Source organism: Heterodontus francisci, chromosome 1, assembly GCF_036365525.1.
Source record: "Heterodontus francisci isolate sHetFra1 chromosome 1, sHetFra1.hap1, whole genome shotgun sequence".
In the NCBI taxonomy this organism is placed as follows: Eukaryota; Metazoa; Chordata; class Chondrichthyes; order Heterodontiformes; family Heterodontidae; genus Heterodontus; species Heterodontus francisci.
Genome location: NC_090371.1, coordinates 193,136,401 through 193,160,283, shown reverse-complemented (window position 1 = coordinate 193,160,283; position 23,883 = coordinate 193,136,401). Strand labels below are relative to the sequence as shown.

The following is a 23,883-nucleotide window of genomic DNA, read 5'->3' as shown; positions in this document are numbered from 1 at the left end:
TATCCATGAACATCCCACAGTTGTAGGTTACGGAAGCTCAAGTGCATATCCAAGTACTTTTTAAATGTGATGAGGTTTTATGCCTCTACCACCCTCTCCAGCAGTGAGTTCCAGACCTCAACCCACACTCTGGGTGAAATATTTCTCCTTCTACAAATTACTTTAGATTTATGCCTCCTGGTTATTGACCTTTCTGCTAAAGGAAATAAGGCCTTCCTATCCAGTCTATCTAAGATCCTCATAATTTTATACACATCAATTAAATCTCCCCCTCGTCTCCTCTGTTCCAAAGAAAACAATCCCAGTGTATTCAATCTTTCCTCATACCTAAAATTTTCCACTCCTAGCTACACCCTGTAAATCTCCTTTGTACCCTCTCTAATGCAATCATATCCTTTCTGTAATGTGGTGACCAGAATTGTGCACAGTATTCTAGTTGTGGCTTAACTAGCGTTTTATGCAGTTCCAGCATAACTTCCCTGATCTTATATTCTATGCCTTGGCTAATTAAGGAAAGTATACCATATGTTTTCTTAATCACCTTATCTACCTATCCCACAGAGATCAGTGGACATGTACTCCAAGGTTCCTCTCTTTCTCTACACTTCTCAGTATCTGACCATTTACTGCATTTACTGTGCAGTAAGGGAATCCTTGCCTTGTTTTCCCTCCCAAAATGCATTACCTTACACTCTGCAGATTGAATTCCATTTGCCATTTTTCTGATATCTTCTTGCAATCTACAGATTTTTCCTCACTGTCAACCACACAGCCAATGTTTGTATTATCTGCATCATTTGTATCATCTTAATCATACCCCCTACATTTAAGTCTAAATCATTGATGTATACCATGAAAAGCAAGGGACCTAGTACTGAGCCCTGAGGAACCCCACTGGAAATGCCTTTCAGTCACAAAACAAACTTCAAACATAACCCTTTACTTCATGCCACTGAGCCAATTTTGGATCCAACTTGCCATTTTCCCTTGAATCTCATGGGCTTTTACCTTTCTGCCATCTGCCATGTGGGACCTTGTCAAAAGCCTTGCTAAATTCCATGTAGACTACATCAAACTTGCTACTCTCATCGGCCTTCCTTACTACCTCCTCAGACAATTCAATCAAGTTAGTCGGACATGACCTTCCCTTAACAAATCCATGCTGTCCTTGATTAATCCATGCCTTTATAAGTGATTATTAATACTGTCTCTCAGAAATTTTTCCAATAATTTGCCCAGCATCAAGTTTAGGCTGAATGGCCTATAATTACTTGGGCTATCCCTTTCTCCCTTTTTAAACAACGGTACAAAATAAGCAGTCCTCTGATCTTCTGGCAGCATGCCTGTACCCAGAAAGAATTGGAAAATGATAGTCAGAGCCTCTACTATTTCCTCCCTTGCTTCTTTTAACAGCTTGGGATACATTTCATCCAGGCCTGCTGATTTATCTACTTTCAAAGATGCTAAACCACTTAAAAGTTCCTCTATGATTATGCTTATCCCCCTCCTAATGGGAGGAAAGATCTTGTAAGAGTCTCTATCATGAGGGACAAAGTATTTGACAAATTAACGGGACTAAAGGCAGACAAGTTGCCAGGAGCTGATGACCTACATCCAAGGGTTTTAAAGGAAGTGGCTGCAAAGATAGTGGAGGCATTGGTCAAAATATTCCAGAGCTCACTGGATTCCAGGAGGATCCCAGTGGATTGGAAAACCGCTATTGGAATGCCCCTGTTCAAGAAGGGAGAGAGACAAAAAGCAGGAAACTATAGACCAGTCAGCCTAACATCAGTCATTGGGAAAATGCTAGAGTCCATTATTAAGGAAGAAATAGCAAAATATTTAGAAAAGCTTAACGTAATCAAACAGAGTCAACATGGTTTTGTGAAAGGGAAATCATGTTTGACAAATTTGCTAGAGTTCTTTGAGGATATAACAAGCAGAAATGATAAAGGGGAACCGGTAGATGTAGTGTATTTGGATTTCCAGAAGGCACTTGATAAGGTGCCACATAAAAGATTAGTGCACAAGATAGGCACTCACAGTTTTGGGGGTAATGTATTAGCATGGATTGAGGATTGGTTAACACACAGAAGATAGAGAGTCGGTATTAATGAGTCTTTTTCAGGTTGGAAAGATGTAACTAATGGAGTGCCACAAGGATCAGTCCTAGGGCCTCAATTATTTACTATCTATATTAATGACTTGGAGGAGGGGGCAGAGTGTAATATATCCAAATTTGCTGACGATACAAAAATAGGTGGGAGGGCATGTTGTGATGAGGACATAAGGAATCTGATAGGGGGTATAGACAAGTTGAGTGAGTGGGCAAAAACTTGGCAGATGGAGTTTAATGTAGGAAGGTGTGAGGTCATGCACTTTGGTAGGAAGAATCAAAAGGCAGACTATTATTTAAATGGAGAGTGACTTCAAAAAATCGCACATAGAGGGATCTGGGTGTTCTTGCACATGAAACACAAAAAATTAGAATGCAGGTGCAGCAAGTAATTAAGAAGACAAATGGAATTTTGGCCTTTATTGCTAGAGGGTTGGAGTTTAAAAATAGGGAAGTCTTGTTACAACTGTACAGGGTGTTGGTGAGGCCACACCTGGAGTACTGTGTACAGTTTTGGTTCACGTATTTATGAAAAGATAGACTGGGATTGGAGGTAGTTCAAAAGAGATTCACTAGGCTGATTCCTGGGATGAAGGGGTTGACTTATCAAGAACAGCTAAACAAGTTAGGCCTTTATTCATTAGAGTTTAGAAGAATGAGGGGTGAACTTATTGAAACATACAAGATTCTGAGGGGGCTTGACAGGGTAGATGTTGAGAAGATGTTTCCACTAGTGGGGGAATCTCAAACAAGGGGACATAGTTACAGAATAAGGGGACACTCATTTAAAACTGAGATGCGAAGGAATTTCTTCTCTCAGAGTGTAGTGAATGTCTGGAATTCTCTACCCTAGAGAATTGTGGAGGCTAGATCACTGAAAGTATTTAAAGAAAAGATAGATTTTTGAAATATCGGGGAGTTGAGGGCTATGAGGAGCTGGCACGAAAGAGGAGTTGAGGTCTGGGGGAATATGAGCCATGATCTTATTGAATAGCGGGGCAGGCCTGAGGGGCTGAATGGCCTACTCCTGCTCCTATTTCTTATGTTCTTATGTTCCACTATTTCATACTCCTCCTCCTTATCTACAATGTCTGCATTGTCCTCCACTTTAGTGAAGACAGACACAAAGGGGGGAATTTTATGCTCTCCCCTGCAGCCGGTTTGGAGGTGGGGAGAGCATAAAATCAGGTGGGATGGTGGCAGGGAGGGATTCCCGCCTCCACTAAAATTTAGTCTGGGGCAGGAAGGCCTGTGAACGACCTTCCCACCCCACCACCAATTGAGGCCCTTAACTGGGCAATTAATGCCCAATTACAGGCCTCATCCCTCCACCACAATTATCTATGTGGCAGACAGCCCAGTCGCCACACAGGAAGCATCGCATGAAAAACCGTGCGGGGCTACTTCCCGGCTCCTGAGTTGTGGAGGGGGGGGGGGCTCCCTCATTAAAAGGCACTTAGTGCCTCAACGAGGGACCTGGCATTGGAAAGGGATACTCCACAAGGAGGCACCCCCCCCTCCCTGCCCCGCCCTTGCAACCCACCCCAGTACACCCACCTCGGCATGACCCCCACCCTGTGAAAACCCTCCCACCCTGACCTACCTGTGGCCTGGGTTCAATGAGGCTCCTGGGACTCGGATAGTTGCTCCACCTCTGCAGTGGTGCTGCTGAGTGGAAGAGCTGCTGGTCTCAGATTGGAGGGCAGCTCTCAAGGATAGGACTTCTAGCACTGAGGTCCTTGATCCCAAGGAAGGCCCACTGCTGTCCACTTAAGTGCCGGATTGGCATTAGATTCAGCGGGCCTTCCGGAGAAGAGGCGACACAGGGTTCTCGGCGTCGCTTTTTCCAGATGCAAGACCCTCATTATTAGCATAAAATCCCGACCAAAGTATTCATTAAGAACCATTTCTCCACACACTGGTTGCCTTTTTGATCTCTACTTGGCTTTACTTTTTCCTTAGTTATCCTCCTGCTCTTTATGTATTTATAAAACATCTTTGGGTTTTCCTTGATTTTACTTGTCAGTATATTTTCCTTCCATCTCTTTGTTTTTCTAATTTCCTTTTAAATTTCACATCTTCACTTTTTATACTCCTCAAGGCTTTCTGCAGTGTTGAGCTCTGAGTTATCTGACATAAGCTTCCCTTTTTTGCCTTATCCTACCCTGTATGCTCTTTGACATCTAGGGGGCTCTAGATTCAGGAGTCCTACCCTTTTGGTTTGTGCGAACCTATTCTGATCCCTCTTTATTTCCTCCTTAAAATTGGTCCCATTGCCCCAAGAATCTAAAGCTCTTCCTCCTGTATCATCTCTCCAGCCATGCATTCATCTGCACTAATCTTCTAGTTCTGTACTCGCTAGCACATGGCACTGGGAATAATCTAGAAATTACTACCTTGAAGATACTGTTTGTTAATTTCATTCCAGTTACATAAAATCTGCCTGCAGGACCTCAGCCCTCTACATATATAACTGGTACCGATATGAACCACGACCTCTGGCTGTTCACCCTACCCCCCCTCAGAATATTCTGCAGCTGCTCAGTAGCATCGCTGACCCTGGCACCAGGGAGACAACATACCATCCTAAATTCATATCTGCAGCCACAAAAATGCTTGTCTGTTCCCCTAGTCTTTCATGCATCATGTAGCTAAGGTTGTGTTTGTATGATTTGCTGTCATTGTGTCAGGATTTCACTTGTAAGTTGCTGCAGCTTCAATGCATGACCTGCTGAAGTATGGACATGCATGGTAAAAAATGAAAGTGGTGTAAGATTGTCTGAGGGTTTTACATGACCAGCATAGGAACAGAAATAGACCATCAGCCTCTGGAGCTGGCTCTACCATTTAATTAGATCCTGTACCTCAACTCCATTTACCTGCTTTTGCTCCATATCCCTTAATACACTTACCTAAAATAACAATCTATCAATCTCAGTTTTGAAAATGTCATTTGACGCAGCAACCACAGCCTTTTTGGAAAGAAAATTCCAGGTGTCTACTACCATTTGTGCACAGAAGTGCTTCCTGATCTCACTCCTAAATGGACCAGCACTAATTTTAAGATTATGTCCTCTCATTCTTGATACTCCCACTAAAGGCCTGCTACCCGACCCGAACCCGACAAGACCCGACAACATGTGTCGGGTTCGGGTTGGGTCGCACTTCCGGGTCCGGCATTCGGGCTCGGGTCGGGCCAGATCGGACACGCTCTATCACAAGTAAGTGGTTCCACTGTTAATTTAATTTTTGGACTAGAAAGGTGGTTTTGTTACAGTTATTTTAAGCTTGTGCAGATCAGCAAGAAAGTAAAAAACGGAAGGTCGGATCAGGTCGGGTCGGGTCGGGCGCAGGAAAAAATGGAAGGACTCGGGCTGGGTCGGTATCGGGTCAGATTTGGTTCTGTCGGGTTCAGGTTGGGTTTTTTTTTTGCAGACCCGAGCAGGCCTTTAACTCTCACCAGAGAAAATAGTATTTCTGCATCCCGAATCCTTCTAACATTTAAAACACCTTGATCAGATCACTGTTACTTGGAATTGGAGCTTGGATAATATATATAGGTTTGTTTAATAGGCACCAAAAGCATTTGAAGAAGAGTCATTATTCAGAAGAAATGAGTGAAACAAGCAGCAGCACCATCGACAGCATAACCGAGACATCGACAAACAGTGAGCAGCAGGTAATTTAATCAGTTCATGAAGATTAAAATGAATGGATGAAAGTGCGTGTCTGAATTCCCAGTAAGTGATTCTGGTGAGCTGTGCTCCCCACAAGGAGTGTGATTTGTAAAATAATTTCGAACAAGCTTAAGAATGAGGAAAGACCATTGGGCCTGTCCAACCTACACCTTAATATTACAGGCCTCCTGATGAAAATGTATTTTGTTTCTAAATTCAGAACTATTGTAAGCAGCATGGCAATAGTATGGCAAACATTCAATGAAATAAATGTTTTTACAAATTCTCTGCAGAAATTGGTGCAATAGATGTGACATTATTGTTTACAAGGTGAAGGAAACAGCAGGGGTTTTAATTGTATCGTGCAGGATAAAAACATATTGCTATTTGTACTGCCAAATTCTTTTAATTAACAGTGTTTTGAACTTGGGCACCATATTCTGATTGACTTATATAATATAATTGATATTATAATTATATTATCCAACTTTATAAATAAAATGAAAATAAGCAATGGTTCTTCTCTGTAATATGTAATTAGCAAACAAAAATATCCAATTGAAGCTCAAAATTAAAGTACTTATATACAAAGTAGACCTATTTGAATCATAACACTCAACAGAGGGAGAATATGATGGAAAAGATAACTCTTAGAAAATTTTGGAGGGGTGAAATATCAGTCTTTAACCATTTACGCAAAAAAAAGGCACAAGGGCAAAATTTTTCACTTTGTGTTTAGGGCATTTTGTGAAATTTAATGAAGGCTGGAATTTCACCCATGTTGCTTTTTTTTCCTTTGATAGGAAACAGACAGCAGATACCTAATAGAAGCTATGGTTCAACAAAATGATTCTCTGTACTTTAAAAATTATTTAATGTAGAAAGGTAGAAATTCTGATCAGCAAGTTTCACGTGCAAATGTTGAACATACTTGCAGTACATTCCTTTCTGCACTATTTTATTGTAAACCCTTTAAAATAAATGGAATGACACCTGCATTAAAATAGTGCCTGAGGAATGTAGTACGATTGGATTAAGATTTTGAAGCATAAGGATCATCAATTGGAATTTGTATCCTTTAATATTCTAAATGTCAAATATATTAATATTTTTCAAAAAATCTTTTAGCAAAAATTAAAACAATGAACTTTGGTAGTTGCTCTTATCTGTTGAATGCTTAACAAAGGATATGTCTTTAATGATGACAACAAAAGTAATTGCTTACATTTTCAAATAATGAGATACATTTGTGGATGTATTTAGTTGTCTAAATAGGACGATATTAACAGAATTGGAGAAAATTAGCAGGTTTCACATGAGATGAGAAGAATATTTTTAACACAAAAATAGATATGTGAATAGATTCCAATCCAAGCTGTTAATATCATGTCAATTATTTCCTTTAAAAAATATCTACTTATAAGAGCACTTGATGATTACAAGGATAAGGAGGGAAGAACTTCCTGAGGACCAGCATTGGTGATGGATACCCAGTCGCAATGGGCAACCTATTGGAAAATTGTAAATGCTTTTGTCAGCAGTTTTCCATCCATTGGCGTGGCTCAGGGTATGAGGCCTCGGGAAGTTCTGCTTGGAGAGTTCACCAACTGTTAATACTGTAGTCATTTGGGCAAAGCATGAAGCTGTAAAGATGGGTTAATAGCACAGTAGAGTCCATGTCCTGGAATTTCCTTGGAGCTGCTTCTGCTCTCCTGCTGTAACATCCTTGATAATTTGGTGGATACCCTGTTAATTCATATAAACAGTGTTTCTGTCACACTTCCAGTAAAGGTACGGCACAGCTGTGAGGAAATTCCCAACCTGTAATAGGAGAAACTGGACATGGTCTTTAGAGGGAATGGGCCTGATGAAATAAATTGCTTTATTTATCCTATACTTTCTTGTGCTCACTTTGGCTCTAAAGAGAAGAAACTGCCTTCTACTCACTACCTCTCTTCACGATATTAGCTGAGATCAACAGTATCCTGTCTGGAAAAATCCCAGGTTTACACCTATGTTCCATCTTATGACTCCTCTCAGTTGTGCTAGTTAATGAAATAGTGCAAGAATATAATGAAGAATGCATTAGGTCATGCAGCCCATGTAGCTTGTTGCATTACTTAGGAAAAATACAGAACATTTTAGTTTTCCTTTTACACTACCACAAAGGCCATTTCACTACTCCTCAGTGAAACAGGAATCTATCAGAGTCAACTGAGTCAGTATTTAGCAATCTGCTCCTTAGTTTAACAACTCCAATTTTTAATCTTTTTTTAAACTATCTTGCAGCTCTCTTGTCTTGAAATTATATCCTTGGTTCATTTAATTGGTTCTTGAATACATCTCTCACTACATGTCCCATATCAATTGCTTCATTATTTTAAAAGCTTGGATTGTATTCAATCTGTAAAATGGGTGACTAATATAACTGCATAATTGACAGTATTCTTAATTGACATTACGTTATAAAATCAAGTAATCTTGTTCCCATGCCAGTTGCTATGGGTGTGGTACAGACTGCACAAGTGTTTGATCCAGTTGCTTGGATCCTGATCTACTGATGTTTTACCAACAAAACAAACTTTGTTGTATATTCTTACTCTTTCATTTATTAAGTGGAAACTGACCTTAGATTTTTACAATCCAAGCAAGATGAGACTTGCGTATGATTAAGCCAATGCACTGTGTAAGCCTGTGAAAGCACATTTAACTCGGGTGCAGCATCAATTTTCCGTTGTTTAGTATGCACAAATATGTATTTAAACAGTGTTATGACCAGGTGAGAAAGGTGTCCAGGGGTCCCTCTCAGCCTTCACCTGGTCCTACTGTAACAGGGTTTAATTTTAAATACACCGTGTTTTTAACACCCCCTTGGCGAATCCTTGTTCACCATCTTTCAATTATAAGGCAAAGAAACCAGCACAAACAGGTCTTCTTAGGTTTAAAGAAGAAATGTTTAAATTTATTAAACTTGAACTTAAATTCTAATTTGCTTGACACCTACGGATACATGACACGCCTAAGCTACCATGCATACACGATACACACATGCAAATAGAGACAGAAAAGAGCAGAAGAAAAAATAAAGTGGAAAAGTTTGAGACAATATCTGAAGAGGTTTTGTTACGGTTCTTCGAGCTCACTGTAGAGTCTTGATTGTAGGTAGATCTTGCTTTTCGTTGAGGCCCAGTATTCTTCTTAAACCTTGTTTGATGTAGGAGAAGTTTCTCTCTTGGGGTTCATGTGTCTTCAGTTCAGTTAATTCAGAGGCTAGTGAGAAAGAGATGGGAGCAGACAGGAGAGATCTTCTCAGTCCAGGAGCAAACAGTCTTTCTGAGATCAAACTCTCTATGGCTAGTTCAAAAAACTGGAACAGCCAGTTAGTCATGTGACCAGCTGGCCTAACCAATCCTGGCCCCTGTAGATTGCATCATCCCAGCAGGACCTGGAAGGTGCTTCCCCACCCCTTCACTGTCCAGTGATCAACATCCATTGTGGGTTGAATGTGTCAGGGAATGGTCCTTTGTCCTTCCAAGTACTGTCTGTTAATATGCAAATGTCTTTTCCAGCCATGCCTGGTCTGTTTAACAAGCCATTTCCTCGCTCCAACAACCATTAAAAAAATCAATGTTCCTGACAAAATTAATGTGCCTCATTCTTGGCAGGTGGGGGCCTAGCATGACAACAGGAAAGAACCCCTCTAGACCATTGGCAGATGCTGACCTAGCTCCTCCATGGCCCAACATCTTTTTGCAGTTTTTATTCTTTTTCTTTCTTTTAAAGGGGTCCTCTACATAATCAAGCATTTAAGGGTATCACATTGTAAGTCACAGCATATTAACCAGGAAGATTTCCTCTCACAGAAAAGGGAGCTCCTTTGGTTGTATATCACACTTGTCAGAGACTTAAATTAATGGTAATACTGGCTGAGCTTTGCTGTTTATAAGAGCAGAGACTTGAAAAATTCACCGTAAGACATCTATAGAACAGATAGAGGGAGATCATCATTCTGTGGAGCGTGTGTGCAAAAGTGGATCCTACTTGTTGATGTCACCTCCGTACATCTGTTCTGCACAGTGCCCTGGAGTGAATAATTACAGGGCTTCAAAGAGCAGTGCTGTAAGTGAAGATAATTAAAGGTAAGAAATGCAACTGACAAAAATTCTTACAGGACATTGAGGAGCTTTGTGCACAAGTGCCCATCAATAATATTACATGCAAATAGGATTACCTTCCTCATTATCATTATTCCATAGACAACAGAATGCTCACTTAGAGAGATAGTTATCATTGGCCCAGATTACATTTTGGTCACCTATATCTCTAGAAGGAGCTTCAGATTATCTACCTGCAAGTTCTGGTACAAAGCATAGCAATGTTGACTGTGGTGTGCTCTGCCAAGCATCTGTACCTTTAACATAATCTCTTTGCAATGCGAGTGTACTGTAATTAACCAGATACACTGGAATCAATCCTTGCTGAAACAACCCTGTAATTACAAACCATTGATTAAAATAAGCTTCTTTCCTTGTCCCAGATGAAGTTTCATTACAATCAGCAAACAAGCTCAAACCTCAGCAAGATGATGCCCACTCCCATCAGTAAACTGATTTGAAAAATGCCCACAAATTTGTAACAATGAGATTTGACAACATTTTGTATTCCAATATTAGATGTTGTAGGTATAAAAGGATGGTAGTAATAACCTTCTACGACAACATGTGCGTCTTCACTTTCCTTTCTTCTGTACTTTCATTCTCTTTCATTTGTCAATGTAATTTTTATAACGTAAAACATATTTTTGGTGGAATCCAGTAAAATAAAGCAGAAACATTTTTGTGGCACCATCACACAATGAATTAATATGCTGTGACCAACGATATGATATGATGTGTCCTTTAGTGGGAACATTTTGAAAAAGGCATTTCTGCAGCACAAATTAATTCCATAATCACTATTTTTTAATGCTAGTTTATAGAACCACTTAATTGTTGCAAAGCACTGCAACTCATCCATTGTTGGGTTAGTAGATTTACTTTTAGTTAATCAAGTATTGTGGCCTTTGTAAAAAGAGGTGCAGATTATTTTTCTCATATATGAACAGATGAGAGAAAACTTAACATGATTTAAGCAGATTTTATGTCTCTGCTTTCTAATGTCAAACAACGCACCAAAAGAACTCAATTTTATTCCCACACACTCCTTAGTGAATGAGACAAGTTTGTTGTTTAACTTAATGTTTATGATGCATATAAGGTAATTTTGACTTCAATGGGAATAAAAATCAAGAGAGATGTATAAGGGGCTGTCAATTCATTATCAGCCGTTTACACCATCGCATAATGTCAAAATTACCCCCATTGTCAATTAGCATTATTACAAATGCTTTCTTAATGAACACAATAAGATTTAGTGCAGGAACACTTGCAAACAAGCTTTCCAGCTTAAACCAGGAAATCTTTCATCAGTCACTGTTTCCATTAACCTTATGCCTGTGCAATGCTTAATTTCCATAACTCCCCCACCCCCAACACCTCTATTTGTACTAGACCTACCCACATCAACCCATCATCACTTTCATCATACCCAGCAAAACCAGAGAGAACAATCCCCTTATGCGTTTTAACGACCAGCTATGATCAGGACTGGTGTAGCTGGTGGGACGCATCAGGATAGATATTGACTGTGCAATGGGTGATACGAGTCAGCAGCCTGTTTTTATATCTCTCCTGATTTTTATTTCTGTTGACTTCATCCACGATCACTTGTTTTACATGATCGTGAGAACTCGAGATCTACGCCATCAACTCCGTCAAAGCAGCCTAGCTCTTGATGTTCCCCATGACTCATACATGGGCCAAGTAAAATGGTCTAAGAATAATCTTATCAAACCCAAAATAAAAACGGAAAACGTTTCAGATCGATGACATGAAGAAAGGTCATCGTCCTGAAACATTGGGCTGGATTTTGCTGAGTTCCCGACGTCGGGCTCTATGGCAGGGGGGCCGGACAATCACAGCTGCAGTGGCTCGCCACAGAGCCTGATGCCAGGATTGCCAGACCTGATCTTCCCAGCAGTGGTGAGGCTCCATGCCCATCCCCCCTCCCCCCGGCCGCTTGGTGATGGGAAAATAAAATCCAGCCCGTTTACTCTGTTTCTCTCTCCACAGATGCTGCCAAACCTGCTGAGTATTTCCAGCATTTCTGTTTTTATTTCAGATTTCCAGCACCCATGGCATTTGCTTGCCTAACAAATCCAAAGTGTGTATTAAAAAAAAAACAGAAACATGGGATCTGTTACAAGTCTGTAATTTCATTTTGTGGACAGTTATAAACTGCTGGAGCTTTTCTCTCATCTTTGAGCCTTCTCAATAGCATTACTTCACTAATCACTTCCAGGTGTCCAATATTCTCTATATAATTTTTACTAGACAGAGAATTCTTTTATCGTTCGCCAACATATAGGGCGGGATTTAAATTCCTGGGCGGGACCCCGTTGTCGTGAAGGTTTCCGGGTCCCAACCTCACGCCAATGCGAAAATGCACGCATGCTGCAATTTTCATCTGCAAATCACTTGATTGGCCATGAGTCGCATTCGCTGCCCAATTAGTGGCGACAGACGCAGGAGGGAGGCGAGACCAAGACACAATCCGGCCCAATTTAAAGGGCGAGCAGCACCCATCCACAAAATGGAACCACAACCACTGCAGAGGCCACTGGTAGGGAGGGCCTCCGGGTCAGGACAGGCCCCCAATTATCTGAGAAATCTCTGGAGTCCTGTTGGAGGGTGTGACTGCATATAGGAACATTCTTTTCCCTGCCAACTGTAACAGGAGGCCCCCAAGATTGGCCAAGAGGGTACAGCAGGAGGTGTCTGCAGCAGAGGAGTGGTAAGGAGGCACTAGGTGCAATGCCGGAATTGCTTCAACGACCTTTTTAGGTCTGGCAAGATAAGTGACGAGAGTGATCCGGATGGTATGTCTCCCAGTCAGAGGTCACCAGAGTGCCAAGGAGAGGGGCATCCTGAGGGCACATAGTGGGCTAATCACCATTGGAGATGGGTATGCTGTGGTGCCTCGCTGACCCATAAGCAAAGGTCAGAACACGAGTGCTGCTGGTCAGGAGGCTGGAGTGCAGACTGCAATGTCATCTGCAAATGAGACGCTGAAAGTGGCGAGGGAGAGAGGCCTTGTGCTAAAGGCATCGTTCTTCACCTTGCAGGCGAAAAGGGAGATGAGTGCTCAAGAGACCGAGAGGGCACACCTGGACAGTGGGCAGGTACAGCTCATGGTTCTGACATGGTTTGAGGAGCAGGTGCTTGTGTCTAGCCTCAGGGAGCCAGGAGATGGAGCAACGGGGGTCCGCCGCAGACAGGGTGAAGACATCTCAACAATCTCCAGTTTCACGGGATGCATGCCAATGTTCCCCGTGCAACCAGCTGCCAAATTCAGAAGCTGTCATCTCAATATTTTGAGCAACAGAAGCATCTGTTGAGTGTACTAATCTCTCCTCACTATCTTCTTTTCTGTCTCCCACAGCATCAGCTGCAGAGGGCCAGCAGACCACGTGCAGGGAACAAGTTCCTGAGGCCGCTGAAGAGACACTCGGAGGCTGCACCATCACATCTTAATAGCACAAGCTCCACCAGCGCAGACATTCACAGCTCAGTGGGTCTGAGTGCATTAGTAGTGACAGGGGCTCAGGGTGAAGTACACATTTCTTCAGAGCTGGAGCATTCAGGGGAGGCAGAGTCGGCTGTGGCCAGTCACCTTCAGAGGATGGAGAACAGACGCAGCCCTGCTCAGCAGGGTGGAGGTGCAGTGCCTCAGGAGTAACAAAACAGACAGTTCACCTGAAGAACCAGCATGTGATGTGCCCACATGTCAGAGTTACCTGAGGCTCTGCGGGGTCATGGAATGAGAATGGAGGGGACCATTCATCTTATGTGCACGACAATGTCTCAGTGCTTTGAGCACATGAGCTCCTCCATTGAGAGAGTGGCCAATCTCTTGGAGAGCCATGTGTGGCATCACTCAGAGTGGATGGAGTGCACTGGCCTGCACAAGTTGAATGCCAGACTCAGCAGCATCAGCCAGTCAGTGATACTAGTGGCACAGAGAGGCATGGCGTAGATGCCAGCTGTGGCCCAACTGGTAGCTCCCCTCCTGCAATCAAGGGCACCATGAAAGGGCTGAGATGGTGACAGATGGTAATGAGGGGGCCACTCCTCAGGGGGCTCCGTCATCATCACCATCCGACAGACGACACATCTGTGGAGTTACACCCTGTAACTGAAACTGTCCCTGCAGTGATGCTGGAGCAGCAGCCTTTGGAGGTGCCCCCCCACCCACTACCCCCAGGACCACCACACCAAGGACAGCCGCCATGGGCATCTCAGGCCCAGACAGGCATCAGCGAGTAGCCTGCCTCCACCTCATCCTCTGCTGCAGGGGGAGCACCTTGTAGGAGTGGCCGTCTGAGGAGGTAATGTCACTTTGTGGGCCATTCAGGTGTTTATACTGTGAAATAAAGTTTACTGCTAAACCATTAAAGCACTTGGTGCATCGTTATACTAGGGCTGACTTGTGTGTTTCCATGTTATGCTGGCGAGAGTCCGGAGAATGGGAAATGAGGGTTGGCAGAGCGATGGAGTGAGCTGGTGAAGATTATGTCTGGGTCAGAAGCTGGAGCCTTGCTGCCCCTCCTTCTTTACCCCTGCACCCCTGCTGCCCAGGGGTCTGCCTCTGCTTGGGCAGATGCTGTTCCTCATCACTGGTTGGGACAAGCTCTGTGAAGCTTGATACCATTTCTTCTTGTGCCCTTCTGTCATCAGCAGTGATCTGTGCGGTCTTGCATGAACATCAACCCCCTCAAAAAAAGCCCTTGTCAAGAGCTCACGGATATATAGTCTACTTCTTATCACTGAGCATAACTTCTTGGTGAGATGACATAAAAAGTGCACAAACAGCAATTCAGCACTAAAATGGTGAGTGCTGAAGTTGGACGGAAGGTCCATAAGCATCCCCAAAGGGAGAAGGCAGGTTAACATCTTGGGTGTAGATCCAGTCGGTTCTAACAGCTTCCATTTATATCACTATATCACACCTTTAATGTAGAGAGACCTCATTAAACAGAGACGTCAGGGGAATTAAACACTAAACAGAAGTAGAGGTAAGGAAGGGTGGCCAAAAAAGCATCCTCACTTTAAATGTTAGCCTGTCCTTTCTTTTTCCATATACTGATAGACTTGCCAGCGTTTTACCAGAAATTTCTACTTTTATTTTGGTCTGTGTTGATTTCTCTCTCTCCAGTGTACTTTGGCAATTTGCTGTTGCTGAAACTCTGCACCATTTCTGCTGCCAGCACTCTGAGGGCACCTCACAATCTTTTATCCTCATTGCTGCCATCGCCTCTGTCCCGAACTAGCTGATCGCTCCCCGCTATATTACCGCCTCCTCCTCTGTGTTGTGGTTCCAAGGTGTTAAACCTGACCCACAGAAAGAAAATTCAATTCTGTTCCCTGAACGAGCTGTTGACAAGCTCATTAATAACCTTAAGTGATCATTTAACAAGTTCAGGCAGGTTGCATTTTCTGCCTCCCATCGTCACGTTCAAAAACCTGAGTATGCCAGTCTCAGGAAACTGGCACCGACCCAGGGAAAGGGTTTCAGTAATCTCCCGCCCACTCCAGCAATCCAAAATCCAGGCCATAGTGTGGAATAGCTCACATTTAAGAGAAAAAATCATTACAACACCGTTCTTGTAAAGTATTTGGTTCTGAATTTGTGTCATATAATGTTGCCTTTGTGCAATGTACAAACTCCACTTTTCTGGTTAATTATGCTAATTGTTAGTGAGCAGCCTGGTGTTGTAGCAACGATACTCAGTCCCTTTTTGAATTTCACTCAAGTTACTTGCCCTGAGGTCCCTGATACATAACCTGTTGTTTTGGAATTTAAAGTTTCCAACAGACTCACTGACTGATTTTACTCCATCCAAAACCTAATATGTTTTTAACTGACCTAACAAGATTAAACAATTCTACTCCAATACAACTCTATCCAATTCTCTGTTTCTATAGGAAAATATGATTAGACTAGATGGTTCATGTGGAGAAAACCCGACAATGACTTGATGGGCCATCTAGTCTGTCTTTGTGCTGTAACATTCTACAATTCTATGAATCAAACTCTTATTAACCCTTTGAGTTCTAATATGCTCTATTTGAAATCTTACTAGGCATTACAAACACAGTTACAGAAGCTACTGGTCACTCGCAGCGATACTTATCTGCTGGTTGTCAATTGGTGCTGCTCTGCTTAAATTTACATCATCTTCAATCTATTCCCCCGATGGGTTTCAAACCTGCTCTACCCAACAATGAGTGCTTAGTACTTTGAATGGGAACAATTTTTGGTGATTGCCAACAGACCCAAACTCCACCACAGACATCCATTGCTCAAGTTTCTTGACCTAGGACTGGAACAAAGCATCTCAAGAAGTAGAAAGATATCCTTAAAGTCAGATTGGCAGTTCCAGGAGAATACATTAGTTAGACATCCAATAGTGAGTGATTAGGTTAGAAATACTTTAGGCACTAAAGTGGCACAGTGGTTAGCACCGCAGCCTCACAGCTCCAGTGACCCGGGTTCAATTCTGGGTACTGCCTGTGTGGAGTTTGCAAGTTCTCCCTGTGTCTGCGTGGGTTTCCTCCGGGTGCTCCGGTTTTCTCCCACAGCCAAAAGATTTGCAGGTTGATAGGTAAATTGGCCATTATAAATTGCCCCTAGTATAGGTAGGTGGTAGGGGATGATAGGGACAGGTGAGGATGTGGTAGAAATATGGGATTAGAGTAGGATTAGTATATATGGGTGGTTAATGGTCGGCACAGACTCGGTGGGCCGAAGGGCCTGTTTCAGTGCTGTATCTCTAAATCTAAAAAATCTAAAGGAATAATTTTACAAATTTGCTTTCCCCACATGGAGCTTCACTCACCAGGAGTGCATATCAGGAATTCAGGCAAAAAGGTTAACAGGCCATCAGAATTTTCTGTCCATTAATCATAATCTGTGCTGTCAAAATGTTTAGGAGGCACAGGTTTGGTAACAGAAACAGAGGACTAGAGCGAGTAGCATAGATGTAGGGAACAAAATATGGACAAGAAGAATGACGGACAATCAGACAGCATTGTGGATGGGGATGCTCCTAAAATTACTTTGACAGAGGAAGTAGAGTTGATGTACTTTGGACAGGGTTTTGTCAGGAGGAAGGAACAGAGTTAAAGATGGAAAAACAAGGTGAACCTCACCAGGAGAGGAGTCACAAACTCAGAGCTCGAATACTTAGGCTGGTGGAAGAGAAAGAACAGAGCTTACATATTCAAAGATTGGTCTGGGAGAGAGAAGAGCAAGGCAGTAGTTGTTAGGATGGGCCTGGGAGAGGAGTAGAGGCTGAAGCCTGGCCTCATCTGAGAATATACCAGAGGACCAGAAAGAGAAACAGAAACGGAAAAGCCTGGAAATACTCAGCGGGTCAGGCAGCATCTGTGAAGAGAACAATAAGTGAATATTTGAGGTATGCACCCTTGGTCAGGACTGGAAGATATTACAAATGAACAACATTTAAATAGGAGCAGAGCAAAGTGAAAGGGAAAACACAGGCACACAGACACATACACATGAGGGCGTAGAATGGCCTATAAAGTGCTTAAATGGAAAACAGAAGTTACTTAAATGATTGATGTGATATTAACATGTAAATGTATAAACTGAAGTGATATTAGTATATTGAATGAAGGATGTAGCTTGCCTCACAAAGTTTAGTGGGAGGAATTTTCTCAAATTAGTCCCTGGCCAAATGGCAGGACAATTAGTAGGTCGAGAACCCGTTGGAATCTCCAGTGGGCTTTGCTAAAGCTCTTTTACTGAACCATGGCATTAGCATCCCGCTTCTGGGTTCCACGACCAGTCAGGGAGCACCTGCTGGATCTGCCAAAGGGAGCATTTCTAATTAATGTTGAATTGGGGATATGGTGGCGTAGTGGTCATGTCACTGAACTAGTAATCCAGAGGCCCAGGGGATTCGGGTTCGAATCCCATCATGGCAGCTGGTAGAATTTAAATTCAATTAATTAATAAAAATCTGGAATTGAAAGCTAGTCTCAGTAATGGTGCCATAAAACTATCATTAATTGTGATTTTAGAAAAAACCATCAGGTTCGCTAATGTCCGTTAAGGAAGGAAATCCACCATCCTTACCTGATCAGGCCTACATGTGACTCCAGACCCACAGCAACATGGTTGACTCTTAACTGTTCTCTAAAATTGCCACTCAGGGCAATTAAGGATGGGCAACAAATACTGGACTTGCCAGTGATGCCCACATCCCATGAAAGAATTTACAAAAGGACCATTGCATGGATTATAATGGTTCAATTGGACATGGTTTTGAGGCGTCAGCAATTAAAGGAATGGAGAGAGTTCCTGGGATGGCTACCCCCCAGGTCTCTTGCCCTTACCTTGAGGTCCTGCTGTAGGATCCAGGAATTGCAGTGCAGTGATGTTTTCCAATGACAGGAGCAAGAGGCCAGCCTCTCAAACCAAGCAGGCTTGGATGGAAGTGGCTACAGAAGTCAGCAGCAGGAGTGTGGTGCCTGCAACCTGGATGCAGTGCACCAAGGGGATCCAGGTCCTCAGGAGGACAGGAAAGGTGAGTGACATAACACCATTTGCTGACTTTCCCAGCATTACCCTGCTCAGCTCTCCTCAGAACAACACAGCTTGCAATTTCACTCATTCCTCTCTCTCCAGGCACCTCTTCACAAACCCATCTGAACAGTCAACACTCACATTCACCATCATCCTATTGTCCCCTCACACCCATGCCTCACAGTTACCCTCCACAAATGGTGTCCTTCCCTCCTACCCACAGCAGCCATTACTAACACTCATAACTCTCTGTTTTCTCTCCTTGCAGGAGAAGACAGCACACAACCCCGGAGACCCAGTGAGTTGGCTTCCAGTGGCAGTCACCTTGACAGCCACGAGCAATGTGTACTCACCGAGTCTACTGGGAATGGGGTCTTGTTCCAAGAGGTTGCAGATGTCAGCAATGACTTGCCATGAAAACCTGTCCTCCTGAGACACATGTCGCAATGTCAAGCGAGCTGATCCTCTGTCTGTAGACCCTGTGTTGTGGGTCTCGCCTCCTTGGAGCTGGATCACTGTGTCCATCCCCTTTGCCCTGTGGAGCGGCATACAGCTGAGGAGAAAGCAGCTGGTGCTGCTGCTGGTGTTGCTCCTGGTGCTCCTGATGCTGTTGGTGTTGGTGTTTCTGCTCCTCTTGTTCCTCATCAGAAGTGCAAGGTGGAGCTGTATAAGCTGCTCCCATGCCGTAGTGAAGACTGGCAGCAGGGAAGTGTATCTGAAGGTAAGTGAAGTACAGGACAGATGAAGTGACTTCCAAGAAGTTGGCAATCATCTCTCAAGCAGTGAAAGCACTCTCTGAGAAGGAGTGCTGTGAGCAGCAGCCTCTCACCTGGCCGTGGCAGGAGTTCTCCAGTTTCATTGTTCAAAGGCTTCCCAGCCTGTCAGTTTCAATAAACATAGAAACATAGAAAGATAGGAGCAGGAGTAGGCCATTTGGCCCTTCGAGCCTGCTCTGCCATTCAATACGATCATGGCTGATCATCCAAACTCGGTAACCTGTTCCCGCTTTCTCCCCATATCCCTTTATCCCATTAGCCCTAAGAACTACATCTAACTCTTTCTTGAATATATTTAATGATTTGACCTCAACTGCTTTCCGTGGTAGAGAATTCCACAGGCTCACCACTCTCTGGGTGAAGAACTCTCTCCTCATCTCAGTCCTAAATGGCTTACCTCTTATCCTTAGACTGTGACCCCTGGTCCTGGACTCCCCCGCCATCGGGAACATCCTTCCTGCATCTAGTCTGTCCAGTTCTGTTAAAATTTTTTAGGTTTCTATGAGATCCCCTCTCATTCTTCTAAACTCTAGCGAATACAAGCCTAATCGACCCAATCTCTCTTCATATGTCAGTCCTGCCATCCCAGGAATCAGTCTGGTGAACCTTCGCTGCACTCCCTCCATAGCAAGAACATCCTTCCACAGATAAGGGGACCAAAACTGCACACAATAATCCAGATGTGGTCTCACCAAGGCCTTGTATAATTGCAGCAAGACATCCTTGCTCCTGTACTCGAATCCTCTCGCTATGAAGGCCAACATACCATTTGCCTTCTAAACTGCCTACTGCACCTGCATGCTTCCTTTCAGCTACTGGTGCACAAGGACACCCAGGTCTTGCTGCACCTCCCCCTTTCCCAATCTATCACCGTTCAGATAATAATCTGCCTTTCTGTTTTATCCACATTAAAGAAGCACTTTCCGCTGCGCACTCACTTCGGTCACCCTGGCGAGTTCCACATATAAGAACATAAGAATTAGGAGCAGGAATAGGCCGTATGGCCTGTCAAGACTGCTCCACCATTCAATATGATCATGGCTGGTCTTGGGCTTCAACTCCACTTTCCCACCTGCTCCCCATATCCTTTGATTCCCTGAGACACCAAAAGTCTGTGTGTCCCAGCCTTAAATATATTCAGTGATGGAACATACAATACCCTCTGAGGTAGAGAATTCCAAAGATTCATAAACCTTTGAGTGAAGAAATCTTTTCTCATCGCAGTCCTAAATGATCGTCCCCTTATCTTGAGACTGTGCCCCAATGTTTTAGATTCCACAGCGAGTGGAAATAACCTCTCAGTCAGAAGGAGAAACACCTTCAGAATCTTGTAAGTTTCAATGAAATCACCTCTCGTTCTTCTAAACTCCAGAGAATATAGGCCCAATTTACTCAGCCTCTTATCATTGGACAATCTTCTCATCACAGGGACCAACCTAGTGAACACACAGCTCAGGAAATAGGTGCACTGGCTGTTAAAGGCAGAATCCTTGGTTAAAACTGAACTTATTACCTATTTGAATATTTAAGTGCCTTACCTGAAAATTGCATGCCTTCAAAGCTGTCTGAGTGAAACCTGGAAGAGGTCAGGCTGATGTCAAGCTCCTGACCCATCATCAGTTTTAGAGAAGTTAACTTTCCACATGCACCCACACCCGTCTCCCCTTGCCTGAGAAAATTCCCCCCCCCTCCCCCCCCACAGTGAATCCAACTTTGGATATGCAAGGCCCAGTTTCACCAGAAAGTCTACTTCAACCTCTCAATTAGATTATTGCTTTGGAGTTATCCAGGAGTAAACTTAATTGTTTTTAAATAACCTAAATTAATACATTAACATACCAAATGAACAGTAAGAGAATCTAACCATCTCCCCTCGACATTCATTACCATTGCTGAATCCCCCACTATCAACATCCTGGGGGTTACCATTGACCAGAAACTGAATTGGACCAGCCACATAAATACTGTGGCTACAAGAGCAGGCCAGACGCTGTGAATTCCACATCGGATAACTCACCTCCTGACTCCCCAAAGCCTGTCCACCATCTACATGGCACAAGTCAGGAGTGTGATGGAATACTCTCCACTTATCCAGATGAATGCAGCTCCAACAACACTCCAGAAACTCAACAACATCCAGGACAAAGCAGCCCACTTGATCAGCACCCCATCCACAACCTTAAACATTCATTCCCTCCACCACCAGTGCACAGAAGCAGGAGTGTGTACCACATACAAGATGCACTGCAGCAACTCACCAAGGCTCCTTCAACAGCACCTTCCAAACCCGTGATCTGTACCACCTAGAAGAACAAGGGCAGCAAATGCATGGGAACACCACCACCTGCAAGTTCCCCTCCAAATAACACATCAACCTGATTTGGAACTATGGCTGGAATTTTAGGGCCTCCCACACGAGTGGGCTGGTGGTGGGCAGGGGGGTCCATAAAATTGAGTGGGAGATGGGGGGTGCCATTCCCGACGCCTTCCCACTCCCACTGAAATTTTACACAGGGCGGTGGCGAGAAATGGACCGTCCACTCCAGGCCAGTCAAGGCACTTAAGTGGCCAATTAACTTCCACTTAAGGGTCTCCTCCCGCTGTCGCTGGTATTTTATCAGTGGCAGCCAGGCGGCAAAGGGCCGCCAGGTAAACCCCACCGCCCCCCACCAATGGTCCAACCACCCCTACTGGACAACACTCCTCCCCCCCCATTTCTAAGTGAGTCCCCCGCCCCTTGCCTCACTGGGGCCCAGCCGATTGTCCCTGGCAAGGCCCCAAAAACTTACCTTGGTTCCAGGGCCGTCATCTCTCTTGCTTCTGTTGGCTGGGTGCAGTCCCAGCAATGGCCACCACCCCCGGTGGCACTGTGGGGACTATGAGCTGCCAGCCCGCTGATTGGCCGGCAGCTCCATTAGGTGGGACCTCCTACCTGGAAAACAAAAGTAGAGAGGTTTAGAACACAACAATGGAAATAGAAGTCATTCCTTAAACACAGACAGTCTTTGGTAATAAGCGGTAGTATAGGGTTTTTAATTTTTCTTTCATCAATGGGGAGTGTAACATAGTGAATCATCAGGTATCCAGTGCAAAGTTACTGCTGTGAAAGAAATTCCAGATGGAAAGAGTAAGCAGATTTCTGCTGCATTAAATACACACATACAAAACTAATGCCTGTGGTCTTGCTGAGGAATTAGAGATAGTTTGTATCAGCAAAATACACTTTTCTAAAAATAATTGATGACTGACAAACCATTTTGTTTATTTGTTTGTTTATTAATATTGAAGTAGTTCCTATTAAGGTAAACTACGGCTTTGCAATAAAAGTCAGAAATAGCTACTCTACATTCATTTTTGCAGTTCTATTGTTATGCAGTTGTAGCTTGCTGGATTTAATGTTTATTTACAATCTACTTGATTGTTTCAGTTTTACACTGTGGTGGAATCTGATTGGAAGAATGGGGGAGCTTGTACGGTCCATGTTATCAGAACAGAAAGTCCTGCCTATGCCACAGAATCAGGTTAGTCAGGTCGGGAGTTTTGTGGGAGTTTTGTACAGTGGCGCCGGTTCTCTGCTTGATTTTAAATCCATCATATTTTAGCAGTAATTTTCAATCTATAAACGTATGCATACTTTTTTTGATGTTGATTTGAAAATGAAGTGTAGATCTTCATTACAGGGCTAGAATATACTACTTCCTGCTAGATTACAAAGTGCAGCAATTTGATTTTCTTTGTAAATAATATTGCCACTTTAATGTCCATTTCCTGTAAGTAGCATGTAGGGGTGGGTGACAGAAAAAGGCTGATGGGCATGCACAATGAGGTGCTTGATGCATTGGGAAGCCTGCCAAAAAGCCTGTGGTCAATGTCAAGGAGCATGGAGGAGACTAGCACCAACCTTTCACACAGCTTTGTGCAGAGCTTGAAACCCATCCTTTCCAACATGGAAGAGGTAGCCAGGTTCCATTAGCACACTTGCAGATGCAACCATCATATAGCATCTAATGACCAATGTCTCAGCTTGCATAGCAGCACAAGTAGAAGTCATCTTCTCCCTCATCCTCAACTGGTCACTATATAGCTGGTGGCAAGGATTGTACCTGCGTGATGGCGAGGTTGTGTAGCATGGAGCCTACCACATCAAATCTTGACACATGCTCTGCCGGGTACTGCAGGGCTGCTCCAAAACAGTCCAAGCAGTGGAAGCATTATTTCAGCACCTCGGTGGTCTGCTGCGGCTTTCGTTATATGCATGCTGCCCACATGTGAGTAGTTTGTGCACTGGAGTCATCAGCCATGTTGTCAGTAGATAGACCTTGTCACCCAGTAACCACCCTCTGGTTTGTCATGGTAGCTCAAATGCAGATGGTACAATGAACTGTTGCAAAATACAAGCATCATGACTGCTGCCAGGATACCGAACATTTATCTGCAAGACGTGCTGCGTTTACTCGCACACCAGCTGAACATTGATGGAGTGGAATCTCTTTAAGTTGTGATACATCCCAGAGTTGACATGCAGCACCCAGAACGTGATGTGTGTGCAGTATGTGGCACCCTGCATAATCGGGAAGCCTGCAATCTTTGCAAAGCTATGTGTTCG

At 43.6% G+C, this 23,883-nt stretch overlaps 1 protein-coding gene across 1 annotated transcript in view; it reads left to right on the top strand.

Moving 5' to 3' along the window:
* Window positions 1–23,683, top strand: part of egf (epidermal growth factor) — a 197,532-nt gene extending 173,849 nt beyond the window's left edge. Inside the window, exons 25-28 of the mRNA XM_068032277.1 lie at window positions 5,690–5,795; window positions 22,705–22,798; window positions 23,362–23,545; window positions 23,635–23,683. Coding sequence (XP_067888378.1) covers window positions 5,690–5,795; window positions 22,705–22,798; window positions 23,362–23,545; window positions 23,635–23,683 — 433 coding nt within the window. The remainder of the gene's footprint in view (window positions 1–5,689; window positions 5,796–22,704; window positions 22,799–23,361; window positions 23,546–23,634) is intronic.
* The last annotated feature ends 200 nt before the right edge of the window (window positions 23,684–23,883 follow it).